The sequence below is a fragment of the Haliotis asinina genome, chromosome 2 (genome assembly GCF_037392515.1).
Source record: "Haliotis asinina isolate JCU_RB_2024 chromosome 2, JCU_Hal_asi_v2, whole genome shotgun sequence".
Taxonomy (NCBI): domain Eukaryota; kingdom Metazoa; phylum Mollusca; class Gastropoda; order Lepetellida; family Haliotidae; genus Haliotis; species Haliotis asinina.
The window spans coordinates 27,250,508-27,272,036 of record NC_090281.1 but is presented as its reverse complement, the minus strand read 5'-3'; the positions used below and the strand labels follow the sequence as shown (position 1 = coordinate 27,272,036).

At 38.9% G+C, this 21,529-nt stretch overlaps 1 protein-coding gene across 1 annotated transcript; it reads right to left on the bottom strand.

Annotated features, from left to right (window-relative positions):
• Positions 1 to 572: 572 nt before the first annotated feature.
• LOC137273500 (uncharacterized) lies at positions 573 to 18,454 on the bottom strand. The gene is made up of 8 exons (XM_067806217.1): positions 18,372 to 18,454; positions 16,648 to 16,730; positions 12,417 to 13,568; positions 8,083 to 9,288; positions 6,107 to 6,163; positions 4,985 to 5,041; positions 4,357 to 4,453; positions 573 to 808 (listed from the first exon to the last, which is right to left on the bottom strand). The coding sequence occupies exons 2-8, from the start codon at positions 16,712 to 16,714 to the stop codon at positions 583 to 585; spliced, it is 2,862 nt and encodes a 953-aa protein (XP_067662318.1). The 5' UTR covers positions 16,715 to 16,730; positions 18,372 to 18,454; the 3' UTR covers positions 573 to 582.
• Between the last annotated feature and the right edge of the window lie 3,075 nt (positions 18,455 to 21,529).

The following is a 21,529-nucleotide window of genomic DNA, read 5'->3' as shown; positions in this document are numbered from 1 at the left end:
ATATTTTGATATTTAGGAAACATTTAAACAAACCATCTTTAAAATGCATATTACACAGTAGCCAAAACAACAAAACATCCCTGCTTGACTTTGCCACGATCACTCACATGCTTGTAAACATACAACATACTAAACCAGTGAAAAAACGGTCTCTGTTATCTGGCGTCCCAGATTCCATGTGATGCAACAGGTAACCAGTGGTGAAGTTAAATGAATGGTTCACTGAAATTTGATTTTGATCCCAATCCGCGATTATAACATTTTAGATATGACTGACATGCATTTGTTGCATGCGATTCTAATCCCACGGGTAGTATCCTTGGAGTTTATTATAATTCCTACATCTTGTTTCATTGGTTTACAATACTCGTGTTTTGGGTGTGGAAGAAATCAATCAAATCTGTATGCATTCTAATATATATGGCAGCTACAACATAACCACTGAATAGTCACTTGCTGGTTATTTCAGAAACATTCAGGGTACAACGAATCACATCTACAGTTGAATATATATTTCCAGTTAAAATGTTTGAATACACATCTTCTGCAATAAGGCGTGGTAATGTCTCAGAATTTCTGGCCTCAACACTGCTGATTCATAATTGCATTTGTGTCAGCATTCGACATATTTACAAAGGTGGGAGTACTGTCCTCGGCGTTGATATCGTTATACATCAGCTCCGTGTATGTGTCTTTAGTTGCTGCACCTCCGGCGACTCTGTCAGACAACACGTAGATGTTCATGGGGTTTGAGAGAACACCGGAAGATTGTTCTGTTGTCTTCATGGCTGGTATCGTCGTCCTGCGCCTGCAAGTATGTGAAGAAGCACATTGAAGCACATCACTGTAGCAGCAAAATGGCCAGCACAGAATCGTCCTTACATCCATCAACGTAAACATCTACAACCGTGCACAATGTCAATATCATCCAGCTACACAAACAACCCTGACCTTCCTCCTCTGTGGTTGTATTAGAGCTTAATACGAAGACGGTCACGTTGCTGGGGATACTAACGGGCTTTTCATAGGTCGTCCTTCTCTATACCCGGCCGGTTTTGGGCGATATCGGATATTTCTTCAATGACAGGTCGACGTGTTTCACGTGATTAGGCCAATCAATGTACGGTTTGACCTCAAACTAATTGCAACAGAGACACATCAAACTGATTCATAAATTATTAATCGTCAACAAATAAACCCGGACAACCCCAAAATCGGGAACATATTACATTTTGTGATTAAAAATTGAAAATTTTCTCGTAGGTACTGTAGCAAATTCGTGGTAGCACTACAAAAGGAGATAATGCGGTTGCAACAGGCGACGAATGTTTTTCTCATAATCTTATTATGGGTTTTCTGCTAGTTTCGGAGCAAAAGAAAACACTGTCCCAACATCAAAAGGTCAGACGCTGATTTTCAATATTGAGCCCTCTAACAAGGACATATTTATCCTAACTGGAACATGACGACTCGTTCATTCACGCGACATGCACTTCGCTATGCACTCTTACTACTTGTCATTGCAACTCAGACAACGAACTTTCAGTCAACAACAACACCATTTCAACTGTTAATATGGGTACCGTCTGTCAAAATGAAAACGTATGGAAGCCCAATTTAGCAAACAATTATCACCATTGAATAAGCATCACGTAGGCACAAAAGTTCCCATTTCTGAATTATTCTAATGAATTTATTTCTCAACTTCATTTCATGAACAGAATGCCCAAACGTGCTTTCATTTCAGCAAGTTTGGCAATGACCTCGGCGACTGTGACTGGGAAGTCATTGTGTCCATGTATCACACAAAGGTTGCTGAGTCGACCATTTCATCACTGAAAACGAGCGTTTTAGCAGTTACAGCTGTGACAGATAATGTCACCATCTTGATGATTACTTTCCAGCGTTTCCAGAATAGCTTCTCACTTTCTATCTGCTTTTCTCCACTTATTGACCCATCTGTGCATTTCTTTTCTGCTCCTTGACGATATGGCACTTCAGCCACATATTGATCCAGGATTTCGTGCTGTACATCTGCAAGTCAGGAAGTCATGGAGGTTTGACCGGATAAGATTATGTGCACGGAAGCGTCTCACTGTCAGTCTCCTTTTTCCGAAAACATTAGATTCACAAAAGGTAGGCTCTGTCTCCTCTTACAGAAGACTGGGCCTGGCAATGCACATATATAGCTCCGGGCAACTGCCTTTGCTTGAACACCACGGTGGACTATCCGTATGTTGGACATGTCGTCGTAACCTTGGCCTTTCACTTTTCATATGCCAATGCCAAAAGCTATGTATAGCTGTAATACGCCGAGGTTTTTCCATTTGTGTTTTCAGTCTTGGAAAAGCCAAGCAAATCTCCCCCGACCTCAAATTTACCTTCATGTTGAGAATGTATGAACCTCACACAAATAGCAACCTGTTCCTTTGTAGACGCATCTGTTGCTTCATCAGCAGTAACGGGAAGCAGGACGTTTTGTTGCACGTCTGACTAGCGACAAAGCCACATTTCATTTTGTATGATGGGAGACAAATATCTTACTCTGAGATCTCCTGATTTCAGACGCTCTGGAAGTACAGGATCAGGTTTTGTTCTGTATTTCAACATAGCAATAAAGCTGTTGCACTCCTGTGTTTGACTCCGTTTTGGGAGATCTCAATAACTGCCCTCACAATCATTGATTTTCCTCTCAGTTGCACGTTGTAATTAAGTGTTGCTGTTCAGTGGAATACTACTCTCCCTTGAATACAGCTACACAACGGTTAGCATAGATTGCGCATACTAGGTGTTCGCTGATGTCTTTCAAATGACGTGCTGCAATAGTGGACAGTTTTTTAACATGGATTAGATTGTTCAGTTGTGTGCAGTGAATGCAAAGGAAAGATTTGCTCACGTCAAGTATTGAACAGTATTAGTATTCACAGCTAACAGTTCCAAAACATTTACAAGCATTAGGAAGCATCCTATTGAGCAAACAAAAACATCAATGATCTTTCAGGCCTGATAATGTGAGTGTGAAAATTGTAACCATATATTTGTATATATTCAAAGAGACAAATTGAAACCTCGCGTGGATCAAACAAACGCCGCTGAAGTAGAAATGAAGCCAGAAAACCTTTCTTTGTGACATGCTATGTTCACCGACCATGTGGAAACGTTTGTGACATGCCATGTTCATCGACCATGTGGAAACTTGTGTGACATGCTATGTTCATCGACCATGTGGAAACTTGTGTGACATGCTATGTTCATCGACCATGTGGAAACTTGTGTGACATGCTCTGTTCATCGACCATGTGGAAACTTGTGTGACATGCTATGTTCATCGACCATGTGGAAACTTGTGTGACATGCTCTGTTCATCGACCATGTGGAAACTTGTGTGACATGCTCTGTTCATCGACCATGTGGAAACTTGTGTGACATGCTATGTTCACCGACCATGTGGAAACTTGTTTGACATGATATGTTCACCGACCATGTGGAAACTTGTGTGACATGCTATGTTCATCGACCATGTGGAAACTTGTGTGACATGCTATGTTCATCGACCATGTGGAAACGTTTGTGACATGCTATGTTCACCGACCATGTGGAAACGAATTGTAACTACGTAGATGGTGCTTTAAGAAAAGATAAATATGCCCGCAGTAGGGCGTTAATATATGTTTCTTTTCAAAATAGACATCGAGGTTTGCTAATTATTAAAATTGTGGTCGTTTGAACTTTTCCGGTTTGTATCATGAGCAAATGAAACACCAAATGTCGCACTTGTGGTTATGTCCCTACGTTTGTGACATGCATGTCGCTATTCGTTTGATACGTAAATCGACCTTTGACCTTTGACCTTGAAACAAAGACTTTTCACGATTTTTTCCTGCGTTCGATTTTTTCTGTATGACATTAAAAACACCCTACTAGGGACAAAAACACGTACACAATTTCTGTTGCAATTAGTTTGAGGTTAGGTCACTTTTCACGTAGATTGACTAATCTAGATGCGTCACTTTGGTGGCAGCATTTGAATTAATCAAATCAATGTAATCTTAAAGTAATCTTACAAACATAATTATCATATGAATATATGGCCATATAGAAGTTATCATACATAGCCGTCGCGATACTTTTTATCATGTGTATAGCTGAAATGATCCCATGGACATCCACTTGTTTGCAGGCTTGTACTTTTGTTCACATTAACCTTGTTATCAACTACCCAGTCGAAACTTCATAATTCAGTAAGTAAGTCTCTACAAATTAAATGCTAAACATCAACAACATATTCAAGGAATGATGAAAAACGAAGAATTATCCGAGAAACTAACTTCACTCGCTATACACACAAATACTTACACGTAGAACACATATGTTATAAAGGCGACCAGGATAGCCACGATGACAATCCCACAGACTACACCCACGATCACTGCAGCGTTGTTAGAACTACCAGCTGAAATGAATGTATTCATCTTGTGTAGTATATATTACACCACGAACGACTGTAAGAAATGACACGTCCAGACGCGCTGCTGTGGTGTTTGCAAATGTAATTCGAACTTTTTGCAGTCATCACATCACCGAATGATGGCATCAACGCCATACGCATATCAAACAACATTGACCATGTATTGCTTTAGGATTCGTAATGGCCTTTCTATCATGCCAGCAATTCAAATGGAAATGACCACTAACACAGGCATTGGTGAAAATTCTGAGATTATGGTACACTTTTTAACTTTGTAAAACGAACTTATAAGACGATAGACCAAAGCAAATCTGTGATATACCTGGGCTCCGACTTTCGGAATTAGGGTTTACGTTACTATGGTTAGATAGTTCTAACGACATTACTTATTGGAAAGGTAGGAGTCACATTCGAAGGAATCGGGAAATCGATGTATGTTTGGGTGACATCATGGCAAAGAGGGATATCCATGAACCTTGATGGTGATGGGGCGACGAGAAGAAAAGAAACACTCACCTTGGAGGGAACCACCTGTATTTAACTTGTTTCGAATTCCGTCTGATGCAGAATTCTCTGCAAGGATTTAGTAAAGCCATTCAGTATTCGAAGTAAAGTGACCATTCAGTCAGAGAGAAAAGTAAGTTTGTTTAGTTAAACGCAACTTTGTACACTGCATCATAATCTCACAACGTGTGATGTATATGCACATTAGGCAAAATGAATTTTGTATTATGTACTTGTATTTGTTGACATCTACTAGTTAGTTACAACGTTTGGAAATCAGCGTTGCTCGTGTAAGCGGATGTGAAATGGGGCACAACGTCGTACTTTATTTTGCACATATGGTCACGTGCATGCGTGTGTGCATGTGTCCAGACTTAAACTGGTTTTATAGTGTTAGCTCACTGAGATACCATGCCACAGTAAAGCATGATTACCTTACTCAGTCACATTATACTGACTCCGAGCCGACCAGTTATTGTTGGTTGTATCGACCATCGACCGCCACGCAGGTACCAACAAGTACCATATTATGTCGCCATTTGGTATGACGTGGCCGAGGAACGAACCCGCGAGCTTCCGCTTTCCAGACGGACACTCTAACCACTACATCACGTTGCTCGGGAGATGCCATACTATACTACAGTGGTAGTAAGGCGATGAAGAGATCCGACTTAAAAATACATCATGATAACAAGGGAAACACCAGCCTGTAGTTATCTCGATTCCGTGTCCATTTAGTGTAGAGGTCTCTGAAACAATTTGATGAAGCCATTCAGTATATGTATCTAGGTTTATTTTCTAACGTTCCCAAATCTTTATTTCGTTTAGCAAACATAATTTCAATATTCACAATTTCAAGGCGTGAGATTCATATAAACCTGTATATGATTGGAACATTATCGATAACGTTCTGTTTACGTATATATCAATCTAAAACATTTTTCTCCATCTCAAACTTTATTTATGTCTTACGTGCATTAAGAATGGTTTCTGTACTCCACTAGCTAGAGAGTGACTGAATATTACTCATAACGATACCATTGTCACATGTGCTTTAAGTAAATGAACATAATTTATGTTAATCTGTGACAGAGCTGGGATCAATCACACAAGAAAACCATACGAATTCCTCACCTTGGAAACTTTCAGTGGTATCTAACTTGTTTCCAGTTCCATCTGATACAGAAGTTCCTGGAATGATTCGGCAAAGTTTGTATTGATAAAAACAAAGCATGGCAATATACCACACATATCCCCACACTAGTTGATTGTTTTTATCATAATTAAAAAATCATTTCATCATTCACCTATTCACATTTTGATGTTACTTCTACTGCAATCTACTATCCATCACAATACTCTTTCTTCAGACAAACCAGTGACTGAACTAAAGAGCAACGATCAGTGTTGTCAGGATCCATTAGCAATCAACACGATACGATCATAGTTTAGTCGGTGTATGCTTTGTTTGTTGAGTGATGGCCCCCACAGAAACAGCTATGTGATGATGGTGTTATTGCATGGGAGGTGCTGGTCTCATCCGAAACCTCAATATTGTAGTGGCCATATAGCTATTGGTTTTAGTTCCAAATCGACACACTAATTCACTTGGGGTTTTTTCCTTAAAAAAATATCTGTGAAACATGCACGTGTGTATTGGTAGAGAATTGGACACTACGTCTACAATAGCGTACTCTTACTTAGCCAGATTTCTGCGAAAACTGGTCTCTCAAACAGCCAAAGTGGGATTTGGCTGACTGGGGTTAGTGTTTTGATAACACTCAGTTCAGATGAGCCATAGTTTGTTTTAAAGAAATACTCAATTAGTGAGATTTGTGAAATTTGTACTCAAGCGAGGTGATGTATATTTAAATGGTATTATTTGAATAATTCGTAAGGTTTGAGGAAATGTTCAATTGGTGACAAGAGTGTCAAGGCGAGATACATTGATATAATGATATGACATTGATACTGAAATGCTCAATTATCGATATTAGTGTAATGATTTTGACTAGTCCAAGATTATTAATGCTACAATAATTATTATTTCGGGCACAAACATTTAGACCTCTGGTGTCACAAAACACCAACTGGGCTGTACATATACATTCTGTACAAGTGATATATTTTTTAAGCATTTACAAACCGATTGTCAAGAAAAATCATTTTTTCCAGTGCTATTCAACTTTGGAATTCTGTGCTTGAACTAAGCCCCGCATGATCACCAGGTGAATTAAAAAATAGGATTACATCGTATTGTTATACTTTTTGTTGTTTTCATTTTGGTTTGGCATCAACTTTGGAAACAGTTTCTGTCAAATAGTCCTATGGAGACTCCGATTACAATGCAACAATTCAAACGCCCACAGCGTAAGTAGATTTAAATTAGATAACCATCTACTGTTTATGTGTCCAAACTATGATGCTACAAGAAACGATTTCTTTTATTTCAATCATGTATATAGCATAGATGGTGATCTGTATGGTAACTTCGAATTACCCAGATTTATAAATCATATTATCAAATCCGTACCTAACATCAACATCAAAAAGATTTAATCAGTTTTAAGTTTTCATCTGTTTTTATTATAATATAATAAAAAGATTTAAACAGTTTTCATCTGGCTCTTTGCAGAACTGAAAGTATCTTGCTGTATGTATGTTTATATTATATATATATATTGTATGCTTCATGGTATTTATGATATGTACTTTTGAAATCATTTTATGTTTTGCAAGTTGCATTTATGTTATTTTTGTCTGAAGGGGGATAAATATAAGCGTTTTGCTTGTTTGCCGATCCAGTTTCTGAACAGCATATCAGAAATAAATATGTTAAAACCAAATTTTAATATTGCAAAGAAACACACGCTCTTACTTGCATACATTTTACATCTCATCTTGTCGCATTATAGATATAGACAGTAGCCCCAGAACAAAGGCTCACGCTTCCGCGGCTATGCTAATTACCTGTGACCCTATTCTCGAAACGTTCAAAGGTCTAAGAATTCTTAACTTTGATCGTAGCAAATGTGTTAAATTGCAGATAATTGTATCACTTGATTGTATGATTCTGGATCTTATATAAAAATACATTTTAGTATACCAACCTGTATTAGGATATGTCCTAAAACTGTATCCTCCGTTGTTTATAATATTGTAATTGTATCCAAACACAGCAAAGGAAACGTTAGAGCGGATGGTTGTTGTGTATTTATCACCAGATAACGTTCCCACTTTGAATCTTGTACCTGGCACATTCTTCCACTTGACTGGAAGGCTAAAAACCGTAGAGAAAGTGTCACGGGTGTTTTGAACGTCAAGATTACCGTTTGCTTGGTTTGTCACTATCTGCAATGTGCTTTCGGCTTGTTGTGTCGTTAACGTGGTGTATAGGTTTACCGGGGGCACTACAACTAACCCATCAGGATAGTAATTTATTCCAAGAGTACACAATGTGGCCATAACTGGCCTTGTGGTGTTGAAGTAGAACGTTTCATTATTTCCACATCGTTTATAGTATACACCATCTTCACCCACTGATATAGAAGAACCGTTATTAAACATGATGCCTGTGTCACTGTAGTGTGAAACAACTTGAAGTTGGTATGAAAGCCCACTCACGTATGTTCGTTCATGGTAAAATGGGTCCTGGATTCCGAGAATATACTCATGTCCAAAATGTTTCACAGGAAGCAATTGCTCGAAAGTAGTGAAGACTGTATCGCGCACATCGTATGTTCCACTATAGACAGCTATTGTCTCCGTGGCAGTAACGATGGTTCTGGTCATATCAGATGAACTGTTTAAGGAGAAAGTCTGATACCTATCTAATCTGACACTGAGAGTGTCCCCGTCGATGTACGTTCTGCCGGCATAGGTGACGTTGCCGTCCACTCTGAAGATGACGTCAATATCCGCCTTTTTGCTGTGAGTGGCTATCACCAAGATGGATAAGTACGACGTTATGTCCCGGTAAATGTTGTCAGTAGTAGGAAAACAGGAAGACATGATGTACTTTGCACCGAGTGCCGACACAGGAAGGGGAGAGAATAATGTATGATAGTTCATTCCCCCTTTGATCTGAATAGCATCATCTTGGACACGAACAAGAAAGAGATTTACTCTGTAACCTTCATGGATTGGAGGGTAAAAGCTGTCTGTGTTGTAAGGATTGAAGCGCCGAGACCAGACTCGCCCCGAGTGCGGATCCTGTACCTGCCACTGGCCTCCTGTCTCCCCAGCACTAGCGAGTATCCGAGGAATATTATAGACGCTGCGAGTGTACCCAGCCAGTGCCACCAAGTAGGTTGGACCTGTAAGGCAAAGTGGTGTTAATCTTGGTAAGTGAGTTAGTGAGTTAGGTATGGGATAATGTATTATCTGTCACAGATGTCTACATTAGAACACCCTAATACCCAAAGGGAAGGGGTCCATGTCGAGTGGGAAAGTTACAGCCATATAGCGATGAAAACAAGGTTATCAAGTTAAAATATGTCCATTAGGGACAGTGAAACTAACTAGACTGTCACAGATATATGTTTACACTAGTAATGAAGTCTAAAATACTTTAACTATAGAAGACGATACCAGATAAAACAGGCTACAGACTTAAAGTAAATCACCATACTAGGGACTATTTATCTATTTACAAATCGTTTAACAAGTCTGAGTGTTTTAAAATGCAATAATTAAATGAGAACTGATATTAATTTAAAATACGGTCCTCTGTCCCTATATGCATAAGTCATTGGCGTCGTTTACCAAAATAAGTATAGTTAATGTCTTGTAACAATTTGGACTGAACTCACCTTTGGAAGCTAATTTAGTACTATCCTGGCATGCATTGAAAGAAAGACCGCGTTACGGATTTTGTAGTGTTATTGTTTTATTTAATCTATAAGCAAGCATGTGGTACTGACCAGAAGGAGTCGTAATCAATCTCTCTCCTTGACACAACTGTGCTTCAGAAAACCTGATCGACTATGAAAACATTACACACGATTCCAGAGGCAGAAGTATTCAAAACATTTGAGTTAATAACCTGTCACTCTGCCTGCCATGTGATTGAGGAGTTTATACTACATATGTGTGTAATGTTCACCTCGAGACAGACAGTACATATTATACACTGATCAGTTACAGTGAGCGAGTGAGTCAGAATTTAACGTGACATCGACAATATTGCAGCCATATCGTGACTTGAATTGATTATATCAATATTCATATCAATAAATGCATCACACAAAAACCGGTCATCAAAAGACCATATCCATATCCATATCATATCCCCTAATTTAAAACTAGCATAATTTAGAAATATATATCTAGACAATAGTACAATCTAAGAAGGGGCTATAGGTCACCAGCAACTGAAGACTGATCACCAAACTTAGGACCATGGGGACTTATACTACCTTTGCTACCTGCATTGACCCAAGTTGGATATACATCATCCCTTCAGCTGCCAGTAATTGGAGTCAAATTTGTAACACAATGGGACGTAGGCCAGGCGTGACAGGGGTACTGCTATCCAGCTAACCGAGACTTGCCCTGCCGCAGATTAAAGAATCAACGTCTCGCCGGACACCGACAGGGAACAAGATTGGTGTGATGGGGTTACCTGGAACAACCAGCCAGTTACCTGGAACAACCTGCCAGGTACATGGATCAGCCCGCCAGCGAGAGGGCTTAACCTACGAGCCAGATGGAACCCTATACCAGTCGCCCCATGACCATTGTGTCCGTTAAAGATAGGGTGAGCTGGATAAAAGGGGGCCAGACCCCACACTCAGGCAGATGGGAACTGACGCTCGCCAAGTACAGTACAGTCCGCCGAGCATGGACCTGCCTGCCTCTGCTTGCCTCTGCCGCCCCCTGACTGACTTGCTGGCCGATGGCATGAGTGAATAAAATTCGTTCCTTGAAATCTCTGATTGTCGTCGGCTTGTACTTTGTTACAAATTAAGCATTGGTGAAAATCACAAAAGTCCTACGCTTAAAATCCAGTAAGTTTGAAATTTACTTTGAGAGTTTTGGGACACACGTACCAATCAGTAACAGAAGCACAAACTATTAAGGGAAGGTCGCTAAATATGAATGTCGGAGGCATACATCGTGAGTGTACCAGTATGCCAACTTTGTATCTGCTGCCCCTATACCATTCATGTCAGAAGTTCTTTGAGTCGCTCTCTTGTCAATTAGTACTGTTATGGGAGACGAAACATATTTTGCAAATATAACATATAATTTTAGAAAGTGATGAGTATGCCTGGTATAATTAGTCTTAGCTTGAGGTAAGGGGTCTTCTCTTGAGCAAAACGAGTTGTGAAACTCGAGGTACAGCTTGGGACTTTTATGAGTTAATTGAATCACAGACAAACTGTAGCGCAAATGTGGTTGCGCAGCGTAGAGAATATGACCAGTCTTCATATAAGCTTCCCTCGCTTCGATTCAAAAAGTATTTTTCGTGTCAAAATAAAATATCGCCACCATCAAAGGTACACTCCCATTTCCTCACTAGATTGTGCTCTCCGATTTCCAACCCCATATTTAATAATTACTCGTGTAAAATATGTTTTATTCAACATTTTAAGCGCCACTCGTGGTATTCAGTTCGTTCTTCGCCTCCATTACCCTTGCCAGCTTCCGGCTCAACGGAGTGAAGGAACAAGAATAAGCAGAAATTATAAAGATATACCATGTTGCCTAATTTTATCATGATTCTGCTGGAATGTATTTGTCTTAAGTGTCGGCGTTGTTGTTAGATCTTTTGTAACATTTATTCTACACACTTCTGACGTAGTGGGCGTATGAAGCATGGGAGGGAACTCTTTGTATTCCATACGGAATAATAACTTGTTCCTTCCCTGCTTTGAACCGGAAGCTGGCAAGGGTAATGGAGGCGAAGAACGGTATGATGTACCACGAGTGGCGCTTAAAATATTGAATAAAACATATTTCACGTGAGTAATTGTTAAATATGGGGTTGGAAATTTGAGATCACAATCTAGTCAGGAACTTGCAATGTACCTTTGATGGTGGCGATATTTTATTTTGACACGAAAAATATTTTCTGAATCGAAGCGAGGGAAGTGTGTTGCCAACCTTTGCTCGCTTCGCTCGCATATATGAAGACTGGTCATATTCTCTACGCTGCGCAACCCCACTTGCTCTACAGTTTGCCTGTGATTGAATGAGGCCTGTGACAAGCTCAATGTTGCGCTGATCTGATTTAGGAATTAGTTTGATGACTGGACTTTCGCCAGGTGTTTTCGTACCCATGATGTGAATGTTCAGTTGTGATTCACGAACCCTCTCTGAGTGACATACGGTTGTTGAGGCAGTGTTGTTACTTTCTGCTCGACTGAATATCATACCACACGCTGTAATCAACTTGTCAATGATCACAATACCATTATCATGAAGGAAATTGAACACATACCTGAATAATGTACTTCCTCCTCTACCTCCATTGAGGAATTGTAGCCGATGTTATAGACCGATCCATTGTAGAAGGACAGTACTGTGAAGGGAAAGTCGCTGGATATAGCCGTAGAAGATGAAAACTGCGACTGTTCCAGAGTGCCAACTTTGTATCTGCTGCCCACAATATACACCCATGTCAGATGGTCGTTGAGTCCCGAGTCTTTGATCAAGACAGTAGCTCTCCTGTCAGTTAGTATCTTTAGTTTTGTATTAAGATTGTTATAATATAACCACACAGATCTGTGTGTGACGTACGAGTGTACTGGTGGGACGGTTGTGAAGGAACTGTTGTAACCATCTGCTCGACTGAGAGTCACCAGCACAGGGCTTGTGGTGGTGAAGTGAAGATTCTCTCCACGTTCAAGTGTGCGGTTATAAAGACGGCGCTCGCCAGTAGAGACCGTTGATCCAGAACTGAAGGTGATCTGCACGTGGCTGTGTTCACTGATGATCTGCAACTCCAGGTTGAAGTCATCTATAGCAACAACAAACTCCTGTCCGTAATGCTTGACCGGCAATAGCTGGTCATACACAGTGGATTTAAAGGAATATTCTATACCACTATAGACGGCTACACTCTGTTTACTGGTAATGACCGTTCCATTTAAATCGTTTTGAGTGAATATCCTCAGCGTTTGATACGGATTAAGTTTAAGGGATAATTTATCGCCGTCCTTGTAAAGGTGGTTGAAAGAGTAAACGCTTCCTCTGTTCATTCGAAAGAATATATCAACAGTAGTGCTCATGTTGTGTGTAGCTATTAGTAACATGGATCGATAACCACTGTCAGAGGCGAGACTGGAAGGTAAAATGTACTTGGTCCCAAGGGCAGATATTGGATGGGGAGAGAATATACCATCAGCATCTACCAAAATGTTGATATCTTCGTCACTTCCGCTCACAATGATAGCTGCATTTTCTACAACTTTCGTGATTTCCATCTTATCGCTTACAGTATGTGATGTACCACGGAAAGGGCCTAATAGATAGACTCTTCTGTAAGCGAGGCGTGGATACTGTATCTCCACCAGGCCCCCAGTTTCTCCTGCTTTGGACCGGATAAGGGCGGATTTGCCTCTTTTCCCCACAGCCACCAAGTAGTCTTCACCTGCCAAGTCAATTCAACGCGATATTACATCAATATATTATGTACTTGATTCTGTTTTGTTTTGGCGAGATAATACAAATACCCTCGAACCACCTCAACAGTTTGACCATATGCAAGACAAATAACCCCGTGTCCAGACTATTGCAGGGTTATTTTGATAAGTGTGAATGGCATTCGTCAAAGAGAAATCTTCCAACTGCATGTGTAGTTCTATCTCAATGCCAATAAGAATTTCACTATTGGTAAGCTCTTCCTATCTATCTAAGAAGTTACATTCCATCATAGTCTGTACCAAATCTATTATACCATTCCATAAAATTAAACGGATTACTTTGGACCTAACAAGCAAAATACTAATGACATCTTGAAATCGATCATTTGGTGAGTGAGTGAAAATGTATCGTCACATCGGCAATATTTCAGCCATACCGTGATCAGAACAATTAATTTCATATATAATAATTATGGTAATTTGTAAAAACCTGTTATCGAAGGACAGTGAAGCAACTAGATTATCACAGGCTATAATGTAAAACTAGCAACTAGATCTAAAACATTTTAACAATACAGGACAATACAAGGTAAAAGCAAGCTATATATTGCCAACAACTGAAGGTAGATCACCTCACTGAGGACTATGGGGACTTACAGTGCATTTGCTTCCTGCATGGACCCTAGCTGGATTTACATAATCTCCTCAGTCGTTAGCAATTGAGACACATCTAGCTATAAATTAAAACTACACATATTTTACGATTTAAAAAGTGGAACGTTTGAATTTACTTGGAAAGTCCTGGGACGTACGTTCGATCATTGATGACACCTCTGTTACATTAAGCTAATGTGTAAACGTTTTAGCTTGGTATTTATAATGCATGACTCTTGTGTTTAGGAGATTCATTATTGTTTAGGAATGGCTCGTCCAACAGCAATTCGTATCTTAATATATGTGAACATGATTAAAGTGAGTGTTTTTGCTCGCTTTGACTCTACAATCATTACTTTTCATGCTAGATCGATTTCCAAATACTTCCAAATGTTTGTACAATGCATGACTCATTTTAAAGTAAACGTTATAACTCTAAACATTTGTAACTCCGTGAAATTATGCAATGCTGTGTTCAGTGCAATGTGTAGTCTACATATTACGCACAGTGGACACCAGCAATGTAAACAAAGCTATCCGCTTTGTTACTATCCAAACAGTTGCCTGTCGGAGTCATGTTTCACGTTTGGGGAGCTGGGAGTGGGGGATAGGACGTGCAATATTTGAGTGTTCTTAAGAGATGTTTCATTGTTTTGCATATACCAGTATTCTTCAAGCAAATCCTATCATGGTCTTTGTCTTCAAAAATACATTTTTAACATGTTCTTAAGAGATGTTTCATTGTTTTGCATATACCAGTATTCTTCAAGCAAATCCGAACATGGTCTTTGTCTTCACAAATACATTTTTAACATGTTCTTAAGAGATGTTTCATTGTTTCGCATATACCAGTATTCTTCAAGCAAATCCGAACATGGTCTTTGTCTTCAAAAATACATTTTTAACATGTTCTTAAGAGATGTTTCATTGTTTTGCATATACCAGTATTCTTCAAGCAAATCCGAACATGGTCTTTGTCTTCACAAATACATTTTTAACATGTTCTTAAGAGATGTTTCATTGTTTTGCATATACCAGTATTCTTCAAGCAAATCCTAACATGGTCTTTGTCTTCAAAAATACATTTTTAACATGTTCTTAAGAGATGTTTCATTGTTTTGCATATACCAGTATTCTTCAAGCAAATCCTAACATGGTCTTTGTCTTCACAAATACATTTTTAACATGTTCTTAAGAGATGTTTCATTGTTTTGCATATACCAGTATTCTTCAAGCAAATCCGAACATGGTCTTTGTCTTCAAACGTACATTTTTAACATGTTCTTAAGAGATGTTTCATTGTTTTGCATATACCAGTATTCTTCAAGCAAATCCAAAAATGGTCTTTGTCTTCAAAAATACATTTTTAACATGTTCTTAAGAGATGTTTCATTGTTTTGCATATACCAGTGTTCTTCAAGCAAATCCGAACATGGTCTTTGTCTTCACAAATACATTTTTAACATGTTCTTAAGAGATGTTTCATTGTTTTGCATATACCAGTATTCTTCAAGCAAATCCTAACATGGTCTTTGTCTTCAAACGCACATTTTTAACATGTTCTTAAGAGATGTTTCATTGTTTTGCATATACCAGTATTCTTCAAGCAAATCCGAACATGGTCTTTGTCTTCAAAAATACATTTTTAACATGTTCTTAAGAGATGTTTCATTGTTTTGCATGTTCTAAAAGGTGTGAAAAACATTACGCTGTTAAAGATTGAACTTTCTGGTGGATTATGTATTACTGACGTGAAAGTTTCAAGCACTGTTTGTGTGCATAGATCTTAAACGTGTCTAGATAAAACACGCAGAAACGTATTTGTAACATGTCCAGCCAGTGATTAATGTTTTTCTCCTTTCTTACATCATGAATTATTCATGAGCTGTTTGAAATATGATTTTCATGAATACGAATATATGTACTGCAATTGTGCACCGTTTGAGCTTTCATGGTATTCTGGGCATTGTACTAGGTCATCCACACAATTTTAACCTTAAAACATTTAGATTCAAGAAGATTTTTATTAAATAACCAATCCCAAATAATCAGTTCATTGTCATCCAAAAGAGTGTTCATCATTTATCCTACATCGAGATCATCATATTTCTGCGCTCCCCAGAGACAGTAAGGTAGCCTGTTAGTCATGGCAACTGTTCGTTACGCGGAAACACACATTCAATTCCCCACATGGGTACAATGTTTGAAGCCCATTTGTGGCGTCCCCTGCCATGATATTGCTGGAATCTTGACCGAAGGGGCGTAAAGTCATAATCACCCTCTCACTTACTTACTCACTCACTCACTCACTCACTCACTCACTGAAGCTTTGATCAACCCATACGTCTCTATGCTTCCTAACAACACTCAGTTTCTCACCCTCAGTTTGATGATACAGTGTAAAATGATTCTGGCGCATTAGCAGTCACTTACATTTGCCGCTCTGCAGCACCGTCAAAAGAACCAGCAAAGTGATGGTCTTGTACATCATCTTCTCCATGAACCGTTCCAGTTTCCTGTCAGAATAAAGGATGAGATTTGCGCTGAGACGTCTTGTAGTGATCCAATTCACATCGAAATACCCGACGCAAGATGACTTCGCTAAATCCTCTATATACGATATGTTAAATAGTGCTTTTACAGGGACGTAATAATATGTGCGTGATAATATTCAAGTCTGCGTTTGTGCAGCACAGCTAGGAGAAAGAGAAAGTTCAATGTCAAACTTGCCAGTGTTTGGACGACCCACTTAGCAACGTGTGCAGGGTGGAGTGTGGAAAACACTTAACAAAGGTAGGGTTTGTATACCTTCAAGGTCTATTACACAGGAGGTCGTTTTTAGTTGTTGTTTTTGTGTTGTTGCTGTTGTTGCTTTTGTTTGTTTGTTTGTTGTTTTGGGGAGGTTTTTTGTTTTTATTGGGGGTGTTTTGTTTTTTTTGTTTTACCTTTTTGTACTCGTCTGTTTTTTCAACATGGACAAGACTGAGTGAGTCCAGATTTACAGCAATAGATAATACAGTGATCAACAGCATAAGCATCGATTTGCGCAACTGGAATACGATGACGTGTTCTGACTGAGAGTACGAAAAAGAAGAAAAACCTTGTGGAGTATTGACCATAACAAATAAAATTCAATATTCAGTTCAATATTATGCGATCTAACAATCCATTTATTTGAAATCTAACCTACTGCTAATGCGACCATGCCCACGGTATTTCAAATATTTTTCTCTGCCTTTAATCAGTCAATGTACAGTGGTTTTAGTTTGTCTGACTTTGATATACCATCATTAAATCCGCTAGTTGCTTCATACCCCAGATACAAACGTGGCGTTCGTAGTGTTGCCAGTGCTGGCAGCAGAAAAATCCCTGCAACTTCAGCTGCTCGTGGTTCATTATGTTCGGACAAATGTTAAATATTAATCTCTGAACCGACTTATATTTTTTTTTAATCCACCAGCACGTGCTCCCATGTTGTAAATATTTTCCTTACTCATTCTTAAACATTCTTAGAAAATATGCACATGCTGTAGTATTGAAGACTTTGCTGCTTTGATGTATTAGGAGACCAATCCCCGAATATAAAGTCCTGGAAGTATTTTAAAACAAGCATATGTATTGCGCTTGGGTGTATAGACAAGAAAGTCTATAATCGGAATACTGTGCAACGCAATTCATTTAATATTTACTGCAATAACCTTGAAGGAAACGGTAAGCATCATCACTTCATTCTCAAATTGATTTTCCCCCACCCCAGCGCATCGTGTTCCACGTTTCACACACCCGTCACGATGACTTGCCTGAGTGCATGTCATCGTGACCCAGTAGGGAGGTTCATTCACCTCAGGTTTCTATGGCCAACACTCGTTGTATACACATAACAGTCGCGACAGCTGCAATCTTTACTATGTTCAAGTTGATGACCCCAATTCATCCAGCAAGAGGACATCGGATAATTTATATTTTAGAAATGGGTTGTTGGGCGGAATAAAATATTGTCATAGTTTTATGGGTAGTTCTTGTATATTTATCTGCGGGTTGGGTGGGTTTTTTTAATACAGGTTCAGTTAGGTGGCTTATAGTCACATCTTTGCCTATGGTGCAAGTATTGTATAGACGTCGTTATCTTGTAGTCATTTATTCTACTTATTACTCACGTTTGGCAGTAAAATTACGTTGGCATTTCCTTCGTCGGTCATGCAGTGTAGCTGGGTATCTGTCGTATCCCTTCGCTGTTCGCTATGTTGGGTGCGGAAGCGGAAGGTGCGCAGTGCCGCATTGAATTTGTTTATTCAACAACGAATCCTGAATGCTTCGTTGTGACCTTTCGGAGGTTAGCTCACGGGGGTATACAAAAGCCTGGTGCGACTGATACCGTTGTCTTGCGTATCGGTATTCCGAGCAAGTAAGTCTACTCTCTATACGGGGAATGTTCCCTATGGCTCATTGGGGATGGCTGGATTCTATCCACCACCAAGGTTTAAGACTTTGCCTTGGTTCTTTCAGAACCTCACCTGTTGACAGTCTCTACGTTGAGGCTGATGAACCATCTCTTACAAAAAAAACGTATAAAATTGTCTTTACAATATATTACCAAATTATACGCTCATAAATTAAACCCGGCCAATAAATGTGTGTTCAATCCCCTATATCAGGATTTACACAAGAAGAAATTGTGTCTTGTTCCGCCATTTATTTCTTCTGCCGGCACTGAGCTGGAAGATACAGCTCTTTCTTCTGTCTTCTCCCCCTTGGCAGTTGGTTAGGCCACAAGTTGAAATAAAATTAGCTACATTTAAAAAATCAGAAACTAATGAATTATAATATACACAAGAACATAATCAATTAAAAACTAAATATAGCAATTACAAATCCTTATTTGCAGATGGGTCCAAGGACGGTGACGCAGTGGTTTGTGCCAATGTCATTGGATCCAGTACTATGACTGCTAGAACACCGGATAACAGCTCTATATTTACTGCAGAAGCAAACGCCATATTAACGGCTCTTAAATATATTTAAAGACACCATAAATATAAACGATATATCTTATTTCAAATTCTCATTCGTACCTACAGGCTATTAACAATCATTCATGTAAACATCCATTTTTAATACAAATTATTGAATTATATAATGATCTTGCTACTGGCCAATATGACATCGTCTTTTGTTGGTTACCCAGTCACGTTGGCATTTCTGGTAACACAATGGCTGATCTTGCTGCCAAGGCAGCTCTCAATAAATCTGTAACACCACTTCGTACTCCATACACTGATTATAAAGCTACCATTAGACCTTATATCCGTGATCTGATGCAGGAGTGGGACACCCAGGTAGGCATCAATAAATTACATGAAATAATATCCTGTATCGGTTATACCTACTTGGACTGTCAGTCCAGATTTGAAGAGGTCGTTATGAGACGATGTCGTATTGGTCATACGAGATATACACATTCATATCTGTTAAAAGGAGATGATCCTCCGTTTTCTATCCCTAGTGATGAAAGAATCACAGTCAAGCATATTTTGCTATTTTTAAAGTTTTGAGTAATTTGTTCTGTAGATAGATGTGAGTGGGAGAGATGTTTTGTTCAGTTCTTATTATAATTTGTTTCGCTTATTTTTCTTACTTTTTATTTAACAGAATAAATTAGTATCATTGTTTACTCTTCTGCCTTGTGTCTGTGTCTTGTTTTGTTGAAAGAGATGACAAATGCCTTTGAAGCGAAGAAGACACTGTTCTTCTGGTTTGTAGGTTTGAATCATTTAATAAAATTACGCAATGCAAAGTCCACAATAAAACCATGAACAGGTACCCTCTGCACTGAACTCCCGTCACTAGGCTGCCAACTAGAGGGCGCCTATTACACAGAAATTGACTGAAATGTAGATTCCGCACCATAAATTACCTTGTCTTGCAAATTTTGCTGAGTATATTTCTTCCAGTGATATTTCTGAAACACACACACACACACACACACACACACACACACACACACACACACACACATATATATGGGTTCGATTAAGTGCACGGGGCTGTATACAGTACACTAGACGGTTGTGAGAGCATGGAAAGAGTCTGCACACAAAGGTGACTCCATGGTTTATAACCAGGTCACAGATGGGCTCGATCGCAACACCTCAACCTCGCTCGATCACACGGTTTAAGTAGCCAGCTCGCCAACCGCGCCCCATTTCTACTATCCATAAGACGCCTATTCTGCGATTATCCTCCTAAATGCAACCCAAAGTGCACAATGTTAAGTACACATGTATGTTTTATTTGATATGTTTGATATGGTTTTAAAGCTTTAGCAGTCAGCAAGAATGTCGAATGGATGAACAAAAACAAAACGTATGATATGATAGTCCATATAGGACATGACAAACACATTTAAATATAATCAATACGTAATATATGTTTTTAATATGACAGACATTTTCTACTTGCCGGTACAGCTAATTCAAAACGCTGTGTTTGTGTTTCGTTACCAAGCAATTAATGGACGTATATATTGATTAACATAACAAGGGGGACAACACTATAGCCCAATATATTATCGATGTAAACTCAAGTGCAAGTATGAAACAGATCAAATATTTGATAATGGAATGGAAAATGTTTGACTCATCGTGATTGCATGTCATCAAAACTTGTTACAACTAAATCAGATTTCATAGCTTCACACTTAAACAGATGGCACTGATCATAAAGCATCAGATGATCCAAGCTGAATCCGATGACCATATTAATGCTGAATCACATGGTCCTGGTAGTACTGCATCCAATGATACAGGACATACTGAATCCGACGGTGCATGTAATACAGATTCAGGTAAGGTGGCATGTGATACTATATCACTATATCAGAGGTGATAACGAAAACGAAAAAGGCGAAAGGTTATTTGATTTGCAAATTAGCAATGTTAAAAGTACCAAAACTAGTCTTATAGACGTAAAAGAAGGGCGTGAGTTTAGTTTCACATCACTTTAAACAGCGGTTCATGTTTTGTACTACAAACGTTTTCTTCTAAATATGGCTTACAAATCATGTCGTGGTTATACGTTATGGTGGAACTATAAGATGACTCAAATGTTTACTTGGGCAATTATTAACACCCATAAAAACAAACCACAATATGTTTTCGTCATGGATATTATCTTAAAAGATGTCATCACTTTATAGGTTCATTTCATCTCCCGCTCTCTAAAGTTGATATGAATAATAAACGAAATACAATATACATCCATTTTCTGATCCTAGAATGAGTAATTTAAACTCTTGGAAACATTGATCATATTGTTT

Coding starts and splice junctions, on each gene's coding strand:
- LOC137273500 (XM_067806217.1), bottom strand. CDS start 16,714: ATGGAGAAGATGATGTACAAGACCATCACTTTGCTGGTTCTTTTGACG. Junction 9,289..12,416: donor GGAGGAAGTACATTATTCAG/GTATGTGTTCAA, acceptor TTTGCCTTACAG/GTCCAACCTACTTGGTGGCA. Junction 6,164..8,082: donor TAGGACATATCCTAATACAG/GTTGGTATACTA, acceptor GAATCATTCCAG/GAACTTCTGTATCAGATGGA.